Source organism: Dermacentor silvarum, chromosome 1 (assembly GCF_013339745.2).
Source record: "Dermacentor silvarum isolate Dsil-2018 chromosome 1, BIME_Dsil_1.4, whole genome shotgun sequence".
In the NCBI taxonomy this organism is placed as follows: domain Eukaryota; kingdom Metazoa; phylum Arthropoda; class Arachnida; order Ixodida; family Ixodidae; genus Dermacentor; species Dermacentor silvarum.
In genome coordinates, this window is record NC_051154.1 from 131,991,079 (window position 1) to 132,012,397 (window position 21,319).

General features: G+C 43.5%; 2 protein-coding genes across 2 annotated transcripts in view; one reads left to right on the plus strand and one right to left on the minus strand.

The window, feature by feature from the left end:
• The window catches only part of LOC119436047 (docking protein 5-like), a 31,401-nt gene extending 12,155 nt beyond the window's left edge, over positions 1–19,246 (minus strand). Inside the window, exons 1-6 of the mRNA XM_037702787.2 lie at positions 18,908–19,246; positions 18,421–18,505; positions 14,554–14,776; positions 13,624–13,740; positions 9,160–9,349; positions 8,258–8,405 (exon numbers count right to left, since the gene is read on the minus strand). Of these exons, the coding sequence (XP_037558715.1) occupies positions 8,258–8,405; positions 9,160–9,349; positions 13,624–13,740; positions 14,554–14,776; positions 18,421–18,486 (744 nt within the window). The 5' untranslated portion in view covers positions 18,487–18,505; positions 18,908–19,246. The remainder of the gene's footprint in view (positions 1–8,257; positions 8,406–9,159; positions 9,350–13,623; positions 13,741–14,553; positions 14,777–18,420; positions 18,506–18,907) is intronic.
• A 187-nt stretch (positions 19,247–19,433) lies between these two features.
• Positions 19,434–21,319, plus strand: part of LOC119436046 (RING finger and SPRY domain-containing protein 1) — a 74,598-nt gene continuing 72,712 nt past the window's right edge. The window contains exon 1 of the mRNA XM_037702784.2: positions 19,434–19,543. The gene's annotated coding sequence lies outside the window, so the exon portion shown is untranslated. The remainder of the gene's footprint in view (positions 19,544–21,319) is intronic.

Genomic DNA, 21,319 nt, shown 5'->3' on the forward strand with positions numbered 1-21,319 from the left:
GTTTTGCACATGTGCTCACAAATCTAAGCACTGAAAAGCAGCCACAGTATCACGAGCAGCATTTGCTTGCTTATTGTCACTGTGTTTAATGTTTCATGGTGTATATGTCATACACACTAAAAATATCACGCTGCCACTATGAGTTGGAAATAGTGCTAGTGCGTAGCAACGACCATTGCGGAGCTAATTTTGCTATGTGATTTTGCACTTAAAAAAGTTCACAGGCACAGTCTAGCCTCGTTATCTCCAAGTGCACCTCCGATCTTTAAAAAATAAAATCATGTACAGTCACTGATAGATAATCCACACCCTGCGAATTTTAAGCTTTCCAACTCGTATTGTCCATGTGCTATAGACTGGAAAATACGGTACTTCAGCATACTTTTCACAAGCTTTTACTGCAGATAGAGAAGAAATGGACAGAGGTGCAAAAACAAGTCAACCTGATAAAAGCTATGCTTTGTCACTGCAGCTAAACCCTAATCATTCATCAGCCACAACAATACCACTAGAAAGACACCACTAGAACATGGATTCTCAAAGTGAGTTCCGTGGAACAGCCACTGATACATATTCCCTGGTTCCGCGCTCGCCAAGTTGCTAAGACGGCGAACACGAGGTGCGCTTGATCCAAAGAACCCTCATTACCCATGCCCAAGTGTCAAAAAGCACACTGTACAGTAAAATGTCGTTGCCGCGAACTCCACATAAAAGGATACACAAAATCAGAAAATTTTACGAAAATGCTGAAAATGAATTCTCTGTGTGATTACACCGAAAAGAAGTAGTCACTTATCTCATTTTTCAGCTGATGGCTTTATTTTCGGAGTTTTCATGAGCGCGTGCCACGCAGCCCAAGCCACGCAAGTTGGAAGGCGTGACGTCACGACACCCTCGTCGGATAGCCAGCCGGCCAGCCACGGTCATTCGAAGCGCGCCGACACCGCCATCGCGAGCACTGATTTGAGTTCTGGTGCCTCTACCAGCGATGAGTACGTGTCTGAAGACGAGGTCCATTCCAACTTGGCAAGAAATATAACCGCTTACCGTTACAAGCCTTCCGCGTCAAGTGACGAAGAAGAGCAGGCGGCTGTGGACATGCCAGTCAGGTTTTCGCGAACCGTAGCGCGAAGATTTCACTCTGCACCAGACACTTGTGCCAGAATTATTTGTCACTTCCACTCTACACTTGCTTTTTCAAGAGCTCACATAGGCAAGGCAGCTGCGGGGTACTTCAACACTGCGTGTATGACTGAATAGTAGTTTATGCCGCCGGCGTGAGCAATTGCACAAGAAGGCCAAGAAGGCTGCAAGTGAGCGGAGAAAGTACTGACCTCTTTTCGCCTCCACTTTTCAAAAGTGCCGCTGATTCTTTCTGCCTTGTGTTTTCATGAGAAGACCGAGAGCACAGCGTCAGGCTTTAGGCGTTGCCAAGGCGTTTCAGACCAACCGGGCTGGTCACATAATCATCTTCGACGAAGTGGTGCGCGCAAATGAAGTCATTTCTTAGAGGTCTCCAGGCTAAGTGTGATGGCTGACAGGCATGTATTCAAAGTTTACGCACCTTCTCATCTCTAGGAAACGTGTGCGACCACGCGTCACGACCGATGATGCTGAACAGCCTTGAACGCAACAATGTCTGGGCATTTCCTTCTGCCGCGACGAACGCGGGAAGGCACATGTAAGACGCACCACCTCCGTGGAGTGCCGATGGGGATAATGTTTCAGACGGACCACGTGCGAAGATCGCCGAAAGGGGTTAAACGCTGCAAGGGACCGTCACCCCTGAAAGACTGCAACGGCTGTGGCCGACCTTGGCAGCACGTGGGTGTTATGACGTCAAATTTCAGCTTCTGCTGGCGGCCGCTTGGAGGCAAGGCGCAACAGAAAATCGCAAGAAAAGATGTTTCGCATTCTTTTTTTCAAAGCAGCTTGTTGTATTCGTCATTTTCAACAGTTAAACTTTTGTTCCGACGCAAAAAACCACCAGCCAACTTTTGTGTCCGTATCCCTTTAACGAACTTTTTAGAAATCCTTCACTGACTTCTTATAGTTTCAATGTAAAAATATTTCAGTATTACGATCTTCAGAATACCGAGCTTTTCAGAATAACGATCGTCATTGAGTTCCAGTATCATGTTAACAACGCTTCAGTTCTACGAAATAATATTTAAAAATCTGGGGATTCTTAGGTTTCCATGTATCCAGTGACGGCAGCTGAAATGGGAGGCTAGCAGATGACAAGGCACAGAAGGCGGACGCCGCGGCACATGGGTTTGGAAAACCTGAGACAGCGCCTAGAAAAAAAGAAAAAAAAAAAAGTACGCTGGCACACAGCATCGGCGCGTCGGAAAACGGGGCGGCCGCCTCTCGAAAGGCCAATCGCTCACGATTGGCCTTTCGAGCCCCGTTTGAACGTGTGGCTCACTCCACACGTTCAAAAAACACCACGACAATCACTTGAATCGGTGACAGCAGCATGTCTCAAGGAATATGGCTGTTGCCCGCGGGCGCACTCAGGTTCTTTCAGCACGCCTTTTTTAAGGATGGCAGATGCCACGCCGGCACATGTTGCAATGGGTCCGTCCCTGGTTTAGGACGGCACCCTTGCGCTCTACAGCGATGCAGTGTGCCCGAAGGCCCCGTGTGGATGGATATTTCAACAGCGCAGCTCAGTAGAGCAGCGGGACCAACGAGGCGAGAAAGCGTGCATCGGGTCGGACATCACTGCAAAATATTGCTCTCGACACGCGCTTTTTCATTCCAAGGCAAGGTAACTATGTGTCAGCTGAACAGTAAGGCGAGCCGTTCTTTCTGAAGAGGTCCTGAAGTGGCGATTGTCACACGCAGGACTGTTCAAAAACTAGCTGAGACGATGACACATCAGGTTTTGCGAGCGCATGCTCCGCCCACACAAGTGTCGCCTAGCAGTGGAGGCACGTCTCTTCTTTCTTTCATCCCTCTTTCTGCACACCTCTTTCGCGCTTCTTTCTGTGGCCGCGGAGAAGTGTAACCTCCGTACTCGCGGGGTTGCCATGCGGTCACACTTCGTACTTTACGGGCGGTGTCTTTTACGCGTGCTTGTGCTGTGAAATAGTTCAGGTGTCTGCCTCGAGCAAGACAGTTGAGGTGTCCACGGCAACGAATGCAAAAAACAAACAAGAAACATTGCGCTTTGGAGGCGACATGGAGCTTCCTTTTTGTTGGTAGTTTTCTCGACGTCAGCATCTGTTTGAAGTCCGTCACTCCTATTACACGGCGCTTTGGTGGTGTGTGGGGCCGGAATCTATGGCAAATAGCAACAGCGTGGGCTGAAAGCCAAAAGTGACGTTTTCGTGGATAGCTCATATGATAACTTATGAATTATGAATGGGCACAATGGTTAATTTTTGGGCTTTCACTTTAACGACTTTTCATAATAACGAACCATTTACTGTCATACCCTGAAGTTCATTATATCGTGATTTCACTGTAGTGCGTAAATGAAGTGCGTGATCCGTGCAATAAATCCTCCAGCAGCTTGTAGCCGGCCTGACTCGGAAAACGCACAACGCGCCTAAGCTTTTGCACTTGAATCTCGGAGGCCACAACTTGCCCTCATGCGCATTTCTCCCTTTTGTATATGGGCATGACACCGTAACTTACCCTCATGCTTCCTATAGCGCTGTGTCCTGTTTCTTCCCTCTGTCCCCATCTGTATGCGCTGTTACCCCTTTAAGATGCTTTACCAATTAGCCAACCAAGCCATCTTTGTTACCCTCAAGCGTACCCTCCCATTTGTAGATGGGTGCCGCTAGCGTGTGCCCTACTTATACGTCAGTGGATTGAAAAAGAGAACGCATGCAGCAGCGCAACACATTTGGTTCTAGTATAGTAGCGCGGTGAGCGCCGCAAATGTGTGACATACATACAAATGTGTGTGGCAAAAACGGTATTAGCATCCAACCGAAACGAAGCGGCGGAGTCCACCATCAGTGGAAATCGTATGTGATACGTGAATGACAGCAACGCCGGAACACTTTGTGCCAGACTATTGCCGTGCATAAAATTGCGTTGGTGACCTGCCACATGCCTTTATAACTGCACAGTTGCCATCTATGATCACGTATGCAACAGTTGCAGCAAACGATAGTTTCATTTGACTCGGTGCACGCGTGGGCCACGTGCCTTCAAAAATGCGTAGTCGCCATTCCATGATCACGTCGATAGAGACCGCAGTTTCGGTCACAGTTGTTGCAGCAAACGGTTGTTTCATTTTGTCTTGCTGATGCATTGGCCGCCTAGCTGCCTTCAGAACTGCAAGGTCACCATCGATAGTGGCCACGGTTTCATCCGCAGCGGTTGCAGCTACAGAACAGTAGTTTCACTTTGACTCGGTGCAAAGATGTTGAGAATGAAGAGCACCCTCTACATTGCGATGAATGGACGATTTGTTGCCGACGAGTTTAGTGGCGAAAAAATAATCGTGACGTGCACGTAATAGTGAAAAGCATATCTCAGATGAAGACGTGCGCTGCAGCCGCACTGCGAAGGAAGTCACGAGTCCTTCGCCGCTGCGAGCGCTAACCAGTTACGAGATGACGAGAATTGCACCTTCCACACTGCTTTCGTGCAACAGAAACATGATTTGCCGATTCATTCAGTAAATAAAAGCGTGTTGACATAGTAAGCATTTGTTTTTCTTTATACCCTCGATAATTCAACATTCGGTTAATTCGCACATTTTTTTTCAGTCCCGTGAAATCCGAATTAACGAGGTTTTACAGTACAAGACCTCTTATGATTAGAGGTTATAAGTCTCCCCGTGCGATATGCACTGAAAGCTGTCAGTTTTTCTTGCCATGCCTTGGTTGCAATGCTGTCTTGTCTTGGTTCATGATGATTGCACCCAGTTCGCCATCAAAATAGCCTGTCTACCACCACTGTTGGCCTCAAACGTGTTGCGCTACGCCTAGCATTTACTTGGGGCAGGCGGTTTCCTTGGCACTTGCTGAAGCTTAGCAGGGTTCCCTTGGACTAACATGCTTGAGAACCCTGTGCTAGAGTCATCTGTTACTGTCCCCTCGAAGAAGCTCCTGTCTCCAAGTAGAAGTCAGAATTGGGAGATTAGTATACAGTAAAAGCTCGATGATACGATCACGGCTAATACGAATTTCCGGATGATACTAATTTTTCTGTGGTCCCGGCCGAGCCCCATTACTTTGCAACGTGCTAGAGAACGGTTGTTACGAATCGATTTTCAGCCTGCGTCGGTTGATATGAATAAACGCCGCCTCACCGACGGCCGCGAAAGAGAACAGCGCGCAGTCACGCGCTTTCTCTCCTCTTTTGGTGCGGAGGCGCGGACGCGGCGCCGGACAGCGCGGACTCCGCGACTGGGCGCGAAGAGTTTGAAGCGGTGGCGCTTTTGGTGCTTTTGTACTTTTCCTCCTTTTCTGCGAGCCGTCAGATGGAGTGGCTGCTGCGCTTCGGGCCGCGTTCTTCGTGTTTGCGCCATTTTGCCTAGTCGCAGCGAGCTGTGTCTAGCAAGCGGAACGCACTCTCCTTTAAAGAGAAATTAGACATTCTTCGAAAGGTCGATGAGGATCCCAAGAGGAAGCGGACGGAGTTGGCTAAGGAGCTAGGCCTCGCAACGTCAACACTGAGCACAATTGTTGCACAGCGAGACTATCATGAAAAACGTGCTTTCGTTGAACGTCAACGCGAAGCAAGCGAATTCGAACACGCTTATTGCGAACATACCGCGCAGCGACAATGCTCTTAGCAGCGCGCCAAATCACGCGGCGGCGCCTCCGACCGGCATTCTCCGACACCGCCATAGAGCAAAAGCTCAGGAGAGACCCCTCAATGCCGCGCGCAAAGGAACGGGGGGGAAAAAAAAAGAAGCCGCGGCGGAAATTTCCTTCACTCTCAAATTGCAAGGTCGCCGTTTCTGCATCGCGCCGGAACAAGCGTGTACGTGCCGACTAGAGTGTTCTAGACAACCGTATTCCAGCACACACTAGTGCCGACGTTTCCGCCACGCGGATAAAATGGCAGTGAACCCTTCTCCTCTATTTTCTAGTCACATGTTGACCTTGCACGCTGCGGCAGCAGCGCAGAGGGAAGCAGCGGCGGAGGCACAGTCGGGCCAACGAAACTGCCGCGCCCGCAAACGCTCGCTTCCCGATAACGGCAGAAAACGAAACTTCAGGGGGCGGCTAAAATAAGCTGGCGCTAGCACGGCGGCGGGCGCGCACGGAGATGTGCGCACGGAGTCGAAGGTGAGAGAGCTACGAGGGAGTTGAGAGGAGGGCGAGGGGAGCCACTGAAGCGGCGGAGTTGATGCGGCCAAATCCGCTTCCCTGCCGCCCTCCTCCCTCACCTTCGACGGTCTCCGCGTCCGCGCGCACCCGTGTGCCGGCGCCGCCCGCTCGCTCCCTGAAGCTTCGTTTTCTGTCGTTATCGGGAAGCGACCGTTAGCCGGCGTGGGCAGTTTCGTGGCCCGCACTTGCTATGCGCTTGCGCGCCGCGATATTTCACGACTCGCACCGTTCGTGCATCATGCTATGGTGCACGAATACTTAAAAAATACGTCCTTTTAATTCGAACAAATTTTCGGGCCCCTTCGAGTTCGAATTATCGAGATTCGACAGTAGTTTTAATTGTGGTTCGATGATACGAATTTCGGCTAATACGAATATTTTTCGTGACCCCGTGAGATTCGTATCATCGAGCTTTTACTGTATAATATTGTACATGGCAAAAAACAGTCCAAAAACAGAAGATGCAGGAAGAGGAATAGACTTGGTGCTTGTCCTTTCTGTTCCTTTTCCTCTATAATCTGCTCATGCTGTTTCTTACTGCTATCTCTTCCTGCTGATGTCTTCCAGACGACCCCTGCGAGCATGAACAAAACGCACCCAGCGTGGATGTAAAAGGCCTGCAAAGCACACAGTAGTGCCTTTTTCATGTCAATGCTGCACGGGTCTCCATTAAATCTAAACTACAATGCAAAATTATTTCTGCACATACAAGGGAGTCAGTTTCGCCTGACAGGTGAAGCACTCAGCAGCAATCTGCGAAAGCAGATTATTGGTCAGCTATATGAAGGCTACTTCGCACTCCAACACGAACTATGCACACACAGCACACACAAAGCCATAAGCTATATCCAACTGGCTAGTCTTCAAACCCAGCGTAGATTGCCTCCAAGAATGGACGCGCACGGTCGCTGCAGCTGGACTAGAAAGGGGAAAAAACATCCCATTTTGAAACAGAGGTCTGCCTAGCGTTACTCCGGAGAGGCTGCAACTTTCCACAACTAAAAAAAAAAAAAAAAAAAAAAAAAATCTTATAGTGCTGCTTACTCTTCAGATTTCGCCAGAACTGATTTCTCACTTTGCTCAATGGCGGCTGAAACCATGGTAGTTTAGGTGACTGCAGTGTGCTCACACTTACTTTATATTTGGCATTCTCACACGATTCGTTTTGAGTTACGAGCACCTGGAAAACTCATATCTATCGCATTTCTCATCTCAAACCGTTACCATGAGAGGCTCTTCCACATGGCTCTCCCGCAGGTGTGCGATCACTTTGTTTGCAGGTAGGTGCTTGCAAACCTGTGATACTGCAGTGCGTGCATCTCCTTTCGCGAGTCACGAAAACTGATAGAATCCCGTTTAAGGATTAAATAATTCAATACTCCACGTTTCACACTGGTTTCATTTTTCTGAGAGGTGTGCACCGCCGAGTTCACTTGTGGGCACTCGCATGGCATGCCTCCCTTTTGCTATTGCCGTGTGTCCCTGAGCCCGTATTCTTTAACAATCCACTTCATTTTCCACTTTTATGGCCCTTTGTCATTTATTCGGACATGGCTCGGAGGCTGCCGTACTGCAGTCATTGCTGGAATCACACCCTCGACGTGACACATTAATAATATGGAAAACAAAACGGAACACTTCAAAATAAGGTGCCTAGTTGTGTTAAACATATACGACAAAAATAAGTTGTTTTTATCCATGTATTTAACAATAAACCTTGTATAACACTGTACACATTTAAATCTTTGTAGCATGTCACCTAAAAGATTACTTTGTTTTATCGAAATATTCACTGCAGAATTTAAATCTGCAATAAAAAGGACCCTCAAAGGCTTAAGAAGGTGCCATTTGCATATTCTAGGGTGCTTGTAGTGCTGACATTATGACCACAGCATGACATAAATGGTCAGTTAGCATACACACAGATGCATTTCAAAGCAGAAGAATGGTACCTGAGGTGGAGCTGAAGGCACTGCATGCAGCCGTCTGGAGCGATGATGCGCCTCAGCAATGGCAAGGGTTGCTTGGTGAACTTTGCAATAGATCTTCTCTCCCTCAAGAGTGTGGAACACAAACATGCCTTCTCCAGTGGCACAGTGCCTATGAGACACCACAACACTTGAAGTTAACCTATAGGTTCTTACAGGACACATCAGCTTTAGCTAGACTCCAAAAGAAAAGCACAGCACAAAATTTAAAGACTCGCATTAAAGGGACGCTAAAGGCAAATACCAAGTCAAGCTAAAGTGATAGATTGATAGATCCAGTGATGATTGAATTAATGGATGCCAACTGTATCCCATTACTGGGCCACACTTCTGTACTTAAGCTGCGTTCCATTCTCCTCAACAGTGTTTTGGCAACCTACTTGTGAGAAGAGGAATTACAGCTTCGTTTTAACTAATAGATTGGTGCCAATCATAGACAGATCCTCCCTGCAGAATAATATCAGCCAAGCTATGTAATCTCAGTGTAGTCTGACAGCAAATAATCAGTCAATCTTGCAGCACATAATTCTAAATGTGCTGTCAAATCTGCAAAATGGCTACATATACACCCAATGTTATCTTTCTGGGATTTTACGTGCCAAAACCAGTTCCCATTATGAGGCACGCCCTAGTAGAGGGCTCCGGATGAATTTCGACCCCCTGGAGACCTTAACGTGCACTACAACACAAGCACATAGGCATTTTTGCATTTCGCCTCCATCGAAATGCTGCCGCCGAGGCTGGGATTCGATCCCGCGACCTCGTGCTCAGCAGCGAAACGCCTTAGCTGACTGAGCCACCACAACAGGTACACCCAATGTCTTTCCTAGCATAAAACCATAAGTAACCAAAGCACACATGCCCACCTGCCAGCCTCAAAGGTGAACTTTGCTGGGTCACTACCATAGCGTCGTAGAGCAGTCAGGGGCCATGCCGCCAGCTTAGTTCGAGGGCTAAGCAGATCCCAAAGGTATATGTGTTCATGAGTGACCTGTAGTAAGCACTCGCCAAAGACATCCAGTTTTGGGCTTGGTACCAAATAGACATGAAATTGTTCTGTAAAAAAGGAATGAGAAAAGGGGAGAACAAAGTATAGAATCTGCCATACAGTAGGAAATTGTTTATAATGGTTAAGGGAACATATTCAATATAACAATGTGCAACCATGCTAGCATCAATTCTATCAGTTCTTTGGTAAAATACCACCAAGCTGTATAGTTATTTATATATCAGCAGCATAATTTAATGAAGTTGTACTTGAGTAAACGTCTTCGTGGAAAAAAAGAAAAAAAAAAGTTATATCAAGTTCTGTTTCATTGCTACAAATATATCTATATATTCTGATAACAGCCCTCTTTGACGGATATGCTGTATCAAATAAAATTCTGATAGAAATGAGAAACTTGCATGGCTGTGGGTAGCAGTGCTGCTATGGCATGAGGGTTAAATTGTGGAGTTTAAGTGAGATGCGAGATGTGGGTCTTTAATCGAAATTTAAAAGTTTTTATTTGAGGTATGGCACTGGAAACTTGTACATAAGTGTAATTTTATGGGCTTATTTCAAATATGAGGTCCATTTTTGTTTATCTCTTGTGGTTCCAACTTTATGCAAATGTCCTTGAAATATTTTCTGCACACATTGGCAAAACATGTTATGCTTAGATGTCGCTAAATAGGTTATCAATGGCTTCTGTATGATTCAAGGAATGCTGTAAGACCAACCTTATTGCTCTGCCTTACCTAGAACATGAGTTGTGTGGTTTTGAAGTTGAAACTTGAAGGAGTGCTTCTCTGGTGCTTATGAAGTCTCACAACTCGTGTGCTAGGAAAGGCAGAGCAATAAGGTTGGCCTTACAGCATTCCTTCATTCATACAAAAGCCATTGATACCCTGTTCAGCAAAAATCTAAAGAAAAATATTTTGCGAACTTAAGCAAAAAAACATTTCAAGGAAGCTCACATAAAGTTAAAACCAGAGGAGATAACCAAAAATGGACTGCATATTCAAAATAAGCACATATCATTACATACATGTACAACTTTTAACACCATATCTTGAAGAGTAAAATTGTTTTTTCTAAAACCCACTTCCCCCCTTAACATGCCAAAACTGCACAGTCGGTTATCAGGGACACCGTAGTGGAGGGCTATGGATTAATTTTGACCACCTGGCATCTGTTAACATGCACCCAAAGAACAGTACACAAGTATTTTTGCATTCTGCCCCCATCAAAATGTGGCTGGGATCAAACCCGCAACCTCATGCTTAGCAGTTTAACACCATAGCCACTGAGCTACCGTGGCGGGTTTGGCACGACAGTGAGGTGATGCCTATGGTGTAGTGAATCATTAACACCAAGGCACACTGATGAAGTATGAAAAGTATGGCATGATATGATCATAAAAAGCAAACACACACAGAGCACCCTTTTGCACAAGGCCATGCGCTACAAGTACTCGCTTGCCATGCATGCCAAGATGGCACACCCCAATCAACGCCCACGAAACATGCAGTGGCCCTACAACTACTGCATTTATCAGCCTTCTCAAGCCAGCCGCTTTAAGGAAGGGGGGGGGGGGGGGGGGAAGTGCCAAATCATGAAGTTGGCTCATTTTATAAGCAGAAAAATTACAATTAGTTATTCATGTTGCAGCTGCAAGTAACTTGAAGCACTAAGCCTAGAACCATAAATAGCCTGACAGTAATGTGCTTTGGGTACATTTTCGGATGTTGATTGGTCAATTCATCCCAAGGGATATGTTTTCTAGTTAAAGTAAAAACAGGTAAAGGTGTTATAACATGCCAGCTTGTAGGAAAATTCAGTTCTGCCTATGCTGGTACACATGAACCAAGTAGAAAAACATGCCCCAGGTCTTGTTTACTATGTTATGCTTACCACAATTAAAAATATGAGTGAAAAAAAAAAACAGTTCATTATTATGAATTAAGATGTCAAGATCATTCTAAATAACCATTAAGAAGGATAGACAAATACAGCAAGAACTTTAATGGGAAAAAGACAATACCATTGTGTTTCAAAAAGATCCATCGCAAAAAATAAGAAAAATCAGTTCTGCCTATGCTGGTACACATGAACCAAGTAGAAAAACATGCCCCAGGTCTTGTTTACTATGTTATGCTTACCACAATTAAAAATATGAGTGAAAGAAAAAAACAGTTCATTATTATGAATTAAGATGTCAAGATCATTCTAAATAACCATTAAGAAGGATAGACAAATACAGCAAGAACTTTAATGGGAAAAAGACCATACCATTGTGTTTCAAAAAGATCCATCGCAAGAGAATAAATGTCTCCTTGGGTCTTTACAGTTTGAATAGTGGCAGCCATCGCAATGTGTCAGGCCTACTTGTTACCACTATCTTGTGCACCAGACAATGGCAAGACGGTGCAATATAATGGAAGCACTTAATGATAGCTGTGGATAGCAGGTGTTTGAGCAGAATATTGTGGTACACCTCAAATCTTCGCCAACAATATTTTTAGAAGTTTATATTCACCATAGGGTAAATGGGTCACCTAGGTTTCAGCATTCTATTATAAACACTACTGTAAATATTAATCTGATATTTTCCATGCTGAATAGGGATGCCACTTAGTTGAACTTTTAGTAGTTTTTTCACTGTGGCACCTCTAATAGTTTGTAATTAGTATTTACCAAATTTTAGATTGTTGGCAATACGATGTGCTATAATCTGTAAAACAAACTATAATTTGGCAAGTAGTTTTCCAGAAAACATACATCAAAGACTTTAAAAATGTTCGAATGATATTATGAGAACATAGCTTTATGTTTCCACGTTTACCACAACGGTTAAAAAGCAGGGGTGCGCAAATATTCGAAATTTCAGATACGAATTGAATATGAATAGTCTTTGGTATCTGATTTAAGATTTCATTATCCGAAGTTGTTGAAAATTCGTTTCTTTTGAGTACTATAACGGACAACCAATCTTGCACTAATTAATGGGAAGAGAGAAATATGCAAATGGAGACTCTTCCGAATCATTCTTCTGCTGGAGAGCTGCAATTTGAGCATACGAACCAGTTCCTGAGCGAACACATGGAGGATATACCTTCTGCACAATCTATTCAATTAAATTAAGTTCGCTTTATTTCCCAGAGAGATTCAATCTGCAAATAAGCATGTCTCGCCTTACGACAGTCTACAAATTTGCTTTGCTGACTCAATTTAGACAAAGCAATGATTTGGCCAATTTCACCACGTTTCGTTTTTTTTAAATGGTGTCTTCAAAGAGCACCACACTACTACAGGCATCTGGTGATGTGCTCTTGTTTCGTTACGGCCATTATCAAGGTGCACTAGATGCAACCACCTTTCCATTGTTTCTCATTTAGCAGGTTCACAGTTTACTTGATATCCAATATTAACAGCAGCAGATGTATGATCATCAATAAATCTTTCATTGCCAAACACTCCACGAAATATTTATATTTCACTCCGAGTAGAAATTGGAAATATTCGGTATTCGATTCGATATTCGAATATCATTTTTCAAAGATGGCAAAGAGCAGGATTGGCTAGGGCATGTAGTACTTGAATGAGCGATGGTGAGTTTTGAGTGGACGTGAGTACGAAGATGAGCTAGTACGTACAGCGAGTATCCTGGCACAAAGACAGCCTGTGCTTAGTACGCAACATGCTGCACAGAATATGATTGGCACCACACAATAGCAGGTGCCATGTTTCAAAGATGCAGGCTAGTTCTCACGCAGTAGATTCTACTGTACACATACACTCAGGGGCTCTACAAGTTGATGCATAGTGCACTCTGCCACAGGGCTCTGTACGAAAGTTCTGAAAGAACTGCTTGATACTACCTGTCAATTTATTGCAGTCAAGCAAAAGACAGAATTGCCTTCCACAGCCTTTCTACTGATTCAATGAATTTAAAAAACACCTTTCTTTGCTGGCAGCAGTGCACGCAGACAGACAAATTTGTAGTTAACAGTCATAGTTATGCCGCATTCCTGCCACGCACATAATAATGAGGTTTAACTGTACAAACAAAAATCAATTCCGAGCCAACTGGCTAAACCGACAAAGGAGAATCGCGATTTTAAAAATAAAATTCAGGACACTCACGCAACATCTTGGACAATTTGCCCCCTAACTTGTGTATCACTTCACACATGCAACACGGCTTTCACCAGCCAAAGCATCAAAGTTGTCCCTCTTTGGAGGTTTGGCTAGTGGGTAAAGTGTTGCAACTACACCACACACACTTCTGATAAAACAATTTCCATCTGCAGCTTCAAGAATTCTGAGTAAAAGCAACAGTGCAAACCTTGGAGCTCTTTCTGGATCCCTGGGCTCAATATGTCTGGCTCCCCAGCTGAAAGGCCAGACTGTGGCTCAAGGCATTCCTGCACCATCAGCTTCACCCAGGTGTCTGCTTCCAGATCTGGAAAAAAAGGCCACAAATATTTTGACAATACAAACACACAACAGGTGACAAAGTTATGGCCTGTTTTATACAATAGATGCTGGTGAAGTTATTCAATATCTTCCATTTTCTTTTGCTTACTGAAGCCATTATAAGCTATCAAGATACTGTACAGCTGAGCCTTACTCAAATTAACACAGTAGCACAAACATGAACGCTGAGCACCTAGATCAATAGAGGTAGAGGTTCTGCCAGCTTCTCTTCTTTGGTGCTTTTCTCATTATTTCTGACATATATCATTTTTTCGCTGATAAATTCGAAAAACATGAGGACAATGCATGGCACTCGAGTAGTTCACTTTGGTTTTCACATCAAAACAAAGCCAATTTCTGGGCCAGTTACACACTACCATGCCCTCGATGTCAAATTTGTGCCATTTTTCGATCAGCATACTTGCCTTTACTGTAAAGTGGGACTCTGCTATATAAGGGTCTACGATATCCTGTAAAGTCAATTCGAACACTTCAAAGCTGCACTAGCATTGACAGCAGCATAACCACCAATCAATTTTCATTAAGCTGTATTTTTTTTCTTTTTCAGAGCAAGTAGAAAAATTTTCCAAGGCGGGAGTAAGAGCATGACCACATAGGGTACAATGCCTCAAAGCTATGTTCAATTTGCTTTACAATACCCTTTCGTTGGTTTCAGTCTCATTACACATGCCCAAATTGCACCAACTCCTAACTATTTAAAAAGAAAGTACCATAAGAGTTTTACATTCTATTCAGAAGCTGGCTGCAATGGTCACTCAAATCACGTCTGAATCCTTACCAGAATCGCAAGCCACTGATTTGACTGATCCATCCTGAAAGCAGATGGAGAAGGCATGCTTTCGAACGCTAGTTGGCAAACGGGTGATGCTGGTGGCTGGTGTCAGGAGCACCACCTTTTGTCCAGTGTGGGTGCGGGCGTGTTTTTCCTCGAGGTACTTCTCCAGACGACATGCTGTCGTGCTGGTTGCCTTTCGCAACACGAGCCACCGCCGCTGCCACACCTGCAGGGACAGCCACCAAGTGCTTTTTAGCTTCACACTTTATTACAACTGCAGGAAGACTTATGCAACATAGAAAGAATGACGTGAGTGAATAATCAAGACAGCCACATGGGCCCGCCAGGTCATGTGTTTTGAAACCTCTCTCCTAAATAAAGACAATAGCCACATTCTGGTATCAGGCACACAAAAACAAAGAAAGCAAACAAGCACGGTATGTGCGGAATGGCATGCATAATCCAATGCCATGGCAAAGTAAGTGTGATGAATAGATGTTGCCAAACAGTTTCCCATTCAACAATCTAATCTGACCTGCACCTACACAGCATGGCTTACCTTCTACCGGGTGTTTCAAATAACTTGAATCAAACCGAAAAACTAAAGTGGCACAGACTAATCACACCAAAAGAATATTGTAATTGTCTTGAATTACTCAGACTTACTAAGGTGTGATCAGTTAGCTATTTAGTTATCTTTAATTATGAAAAATTTTTAATATTTGTTTTAGGGCATAAATCATACGAGAAGTTGCTGAGTGTGTTCAAAAACACCCAATAAAGTTGTTTCTATTGAAGTTAGCTTTTACATAGTTCTGTTTTTCCGGGCTTTCAAGAAAGCCTGCAAAATATGAAAAAGACGTCACTGCATGCTTGCATGCCTGGATTGTAATACCCTCAATTGTGTTTCCAAAAAACAAACCCTACATGCCAGTCATTAAAAAAATGCACAGCTGAGGAGAGTGTTTGCATCCAAGTCCAGGACTGCCCTAGTCTTATCATTTAAGACGGTGGCAGATATCAATGTTCATAACATACGGTGCTGACATACGCTGGACGCCATAGTAGATCACTTTATTTTTTTGCGATGGGTATGCAGGCTTCATTTCTAAACTTGACTGAGGGCACTTCCATCCAGAAGCGCAAGGAGCACAGTAGCTTTTTTTTTTTTGTCATAGTTCGTGGGCTATCTTTAGGGCCCTGAAAAATGAACCACGCAAAATATGTATTGAAAACTTCATTGAGTATTTCTGAATATGCTCTACAAATTAGAAAATTCAACTTATGACCTAAAACGAATATTTGTTTTTTTCTGGGGTTTTACGGGCCAAAACCAGTTTTGATTATGAGGCACGTTGTAGTGGAGGGCTCCGGATTAATTTTGACCACCTGGGGTTCTGTGCACTGCAACGCCAGCACACCGGTGTTTTTGTATTTCGCGGCACCTCCATCGAAATGCGGCCACCGTGGTTGGGATTCGATCCCGCGACCTCATGCTCAGCAGCGCAACGCCTTAGCTGACTGAGCCACCCCGGCGGGTCTAACACGAATATGCAAAATTGTGCCTAATCGAATGCAACTAGTCAGCTACCTGATTACACTGCAAAAAATTGTCCGAGTAACTCAAGATGACTACGAACAACATAACGTTGGTGTCGTTCACCTACTGTGCATCACTACATTCAAAGTTTGGTTCTAGTTACGAGAAACACTTAACTGCACCTGTACTAAAAAGGAATTAGAAATAACACATTGTACAACAGGCTTAAGCGATACTAGTCATGACTGGATTAACGCCACAGCCAATAACAAGGGTACCATTTTCCTAATCTAGGAAAAATTGAGAAAGAAAAAAAGACCGAAATAAGTTTTAACAACAGTGTGGAGATATTAAATATTCCATGAACATGCTTTCTTCCACTGCTTAATGCTTAATGCTGTAAGCAAATTGGCACTTAGGCTTCATGAAAACATGGCTAGAAACTATTTTATTATGGCATTATGATTTGTTGTAAAGCTTGCCCGTAGAATTTTAAATGTCTCCCATCCCTAGTGAATATTCCAATAAAGAAACTAGTACCCCATAAGGTTATAAACAACTAATAGGTTATTAGACTAAGTTCTTATATGAAGAGTCAATAGTCTATTTGCTTGTTTACAAGCAAAAGACCTGTTAAATAAAACATCAATTTCTAATTGGACCATTTGCTCCAACAAATGTTTAACACTCAATTTGAGAAGCTCATATAACTCATATGCACACACACTATGGCAATTCACTTCAATGATTCACCCACCATTTCACTATGTGCAATCTCTTTCACGTGTTATAAGAAGCAAAAGTTGGGTCACCAAGTAGCACCAGTGGTTCAAATCAAATGGGTAAAGCTTTAGGGCAGATGTTTGACTCACGAAAAATTAGATGCTGCCTCTGCAGATCATACCAAACAACAAAGATCTCTTCTTTGAAGACTGAAATTATAATTATGCTATTAACTATTTTGCTGTTTCATGGTGTTACTAATCTAGCAACTTCTAATTGGGATCTATTGGGACCAATTGACATTTTGAGCCTTACCAAAACCAATTGGCATTTCATTCCAATACAAATATGCATGACCTTAGTCTGCTACAACTTAGAATACCAGAAAGCTTTACCCGCAATAGTGCTAATACAGTGACAGCGTGCTTAATATGTATTTCTATTAGCCTGTCGGCAAGCACTAGTACACCGTATATGCACAAATACAAATTACCTATAGACTAATATGTACCCAAAGGAAATTCCTAATGGTCTGACCAGAGACTAATAAAAATTTATGCTAGACATATATAAAATCCTATCAGACTGACAAATGCTTTATGCATCAGATACAAAAACTATTTTAAAAAATACAAGTCTGTATTGCAATTTTCACTAAGGATTGACCACGTCCTTTCAGCCCCCCTGCTCATGTCATGCAATACTTTATACTAGAACAAATAATTTCATGAACACTTCACTATTTGATCAAGGCAAGTTATGTTGTCCAACCTTAAACTAGTTAGAAACACTAGGGGGAGAAATGGTGGAGGTTCATCAACATCAAACTGATAGGCAGAATCTAACTTGACACTAAGAGAAGAGAATTTGTGCTTAGTAATGCAAGTTCTAAGTCGTCATTTATTAGTTCATCTAGTATAAACTTTAAAAAGTTAAACAGCCCTGATTTCTTCCTAGTCAAACGCTTTACCTGTATGACTGCTCTCGAAAAGCAACAAATGTGAGACACTACTGGTCACAAAATATTTGACAGCATAGTATTCAGAAGCTTGCCGAGTTCAGACCATGCCCAAGAAGTCAAACAGGAGCATACACGATACATCACTATCATGCCTGTTGCCTGTTTCTCTTCATGCACCAGTTCAGCTAGAAATTTCCAACACCAACCAACATGGCTTAAGCCAACTGTAATGCGAAAGATGTAGAAGTGCATATATGCAGAAGTGTACAATTGCTTAATTAAATCCGAAATTATACTTTCAAAACAAACAAACAAACACACACACGCACAAACAAATTAAGCTGACAGGTTGCTTCAGTCATCAACACATATCAAACGTAGGAAATATAATGTTGACTAATGTAAAAACAAAAATTGACACGATGTGTAAGAAAAGAGCCTGGCACTTGCTTTATTTACTCCACCAGCAGCACTTCAAATAATGCACGGAAAGAGAACCTGTAAGCAGGCAAGTACTAAACGCCAGCGTACTGCTCTGGATACCGACCACGCGTGCTCTTCACAAAACGCTGAATGTTCCTTTTAAACACATCCTTACGTCTTCTCAATTACTATATCTAAAACAAGCCCGCCAGCGCTTACTTACGCCGATGTTACGACTGCGAACTCGAACGTAGCCTTGCTTGGCGATGTCACTTGTGTCTGTTGCCATGGCTGCACAGCTGCGAGACCTGGGAAGTTTACACACAGCGTTTCAAAACAGTGTATCGGGCGTGTGAACTACCACTACATAAAACTCATCAAATCAATCAGCATCATGACCCGTACACGCATACTGCCAGCAGTCTATTACCTTATAGCAGCAATATGTCCTGCATCACTTGTTGATTCGGGCCCGTGGGCTAGAGAAACCCCCATTAAAGCTGTTTCACCCTGAACCATGTCAGTGATCAGCTGCCAACCTCATGCGCAAGAGTGCGACAGACGGCCCCACAAATATCTTCTGGTAATGTGCAACTGCGTTTCCATCGTGTCTGTCACACTAGGCTGCACGAATTAGCAATAGTGCAGTAGTTCTGAAGCGCGCAAAAAGAAATAGAAAAACGTTAGGCTTAGCGAGTCTGTCTGCTTACCTGAGACCGCGAAAATGTTCGGCACCTTTTCTCCCGGCAGAACTATGTTCGAGTGTCCGATTTCAACAGTGCAGACGCACGGGGCTTTAACACACGGCCTCGTTCCATGCTTGATCTATTTCCTACTCGGGTGCCGCTTGATTTACACTTGGATCTTCGATCAGCGCTCGCGTCAAACCCACTCGGCATCCGCCTTCTTTTTCCGTGATCGTCATCAATCAGGTTGGGGCCACTTCCTTCCCACCTCGCTCGGCTGCTCCTGCTCCGCACACTCCCCTTCGTGGAGCAACCAGAGGGCAACGCCTCTCCCATCTACGCCCTCCTTTTCCTTGCTAAACTCTTGCCTTCCTCTCTCTTTCAGGCCAAAAGAGAGGGCGTGGTAGATACATAATATAAAGCGAAGTACTATATTCATTGTGTCGACAATATAAAAACTTCATTAGGCGCATCTTAATTTAGCTGCAATTAGGTTGTATAAAACAGACGTACGGTACTTTTTTTGGCCGCCTTTTTTTTTTTAATTCTACGAAAGTGCGCCTACTCAAGCGTCCGTGTTGTTGCTAGCTGAACCAGTGGCTGAAGCTGATGGCGGCCAGCAGGAGGCATTGACTTCTTATGTTTACATGAATGTTTCAGGTAAATGTTACATTGAGATGCATTTGTCTGCGTGATCATGGCCATTTTATGTTGGGTTTTAAACTTCTGTTTAGTGCTCATAAAAGGTGTACAGCCTATAGCTTAGGGAGCGCTCCTCGTCTTGTTCGCGTCTGTTTGGATGACTCGAGGGAAATATTTCCGCTTAATTTCCGATCTTTGATCGTTGCACCTGGTGTATACTAAATAACCATTTTTTGGACTGTTTGAAAGTGTGGTCGTGCAATGTGTCACGATTTACTTGGAAGATGATGTCATGCTTAATGTGCACAAGTATTTGCGGTCGCGAAAGATAACCTGTACCCGAAACTTGATTCCGATGGTTATCAAGAATTGCGGCACCAATGTCGTAATATTTGTTTCGGACAAGGTGCTTGCTGTGTAAATCTTTTGCTATGTGTTGCATAACGTCACATGTGCCATTGACTGTCAAAGGTAGAGTCAAGCTAGATGTATCAGTAGCCGTAAACGTAGCTCCGCATTTATTTACGTATATGGTTTGATTGCGGTCGTCAGTTTGCAAACGCTGCTTTCCCAACCATTCTCCTGTGTCTATAAAAGGCTACCGCATGACTGCCTGCTTGCTTGATGACTAAGAATTAGTAAGGACGTCAGTCAACGGGATCTTGCGTTGAGGTCTCGTAAAACTTGACCACTTTTGTTTCTACCCATTCGGACACCAAGCACATGCGTTTTCGAACCTGTAGCAGTTTGAGAACAAAAGTGTTTGAAATTGAAATAGCAGTCACAGTATATCGTTGGCTTGCTAACCTTCTCATTCTGTACAAGTCTCAATGCAGGACTTGCTGTATTGGAATCGTGATTTGCCGTATGTATCAATGTTTGCACTCACTTAAATTTTCCCTCACACCACAGGGAAATTTTAAGACATTAAAATTCTCTTTAATTTCGTAGGCAAGACATTTCTGAGTGTTAGAAGTTTTGTCATCTGTGAGTTAAGTATGGGATTAGATGGGGGTAAATCTGATATACTGAAATAGCACTTATAAAACCAACATGTCAATTTTTTTGCATTATGTTCATCATATTCATGCCACATTGAAACTTTGTGTGCTAGGCAGGCCTTTGAGCTTAATGTACTTAATAAATATGGTCTAAGATTTTGACTCGTTAAAAACATTGCAGAAAAAAAAGATTCTCAAAAAGATAACGACATGAAAACTTCGTTGAGTGTTTTTGAGCACGCTATACAACTTCTCAAATGCGACTTATGTCTTAAAACGATTATTTTCAATTTTGCTTTAACAAACGTAATGAATTTACTAACTAATTGTACTTCAAGAAACAGTCTGAGTAACTCAAGATGACTATGAACAATATGCTGTGGGTCTCACTTGACCAAAGTGTACTGCTGTACATTTAAAGCTTGGTTCTAGTTATGTGAAATGCCCGGTAGGGGAATCGCAGATCAACATTGCATTAAAAGTGCGAGGCGGAAAATGTGGCAGTGGCAGTTATTTGTATAATTAACAGATCTGCTTATCAATCACACATAGTGAACCATTATGGACCGGTTAATTATAATGCTTTATCCCGACAAGTTTCCCCCGCAACCTGCCTTCATGGTGAAAATAGAAACAGTGCTTTTGTGTTTTCAAAGATGGTTAGATAGCTCCAAGGTGCTTCCAATTTCGAAAAATATACCAAGGTGCCATCCTCTCTTTACATAAAAATGCAAGTGATGTCTGGGAGCACCAAGGCAAGTTGCCCGCCTCGCCATGCACTGCCGGCATTCTG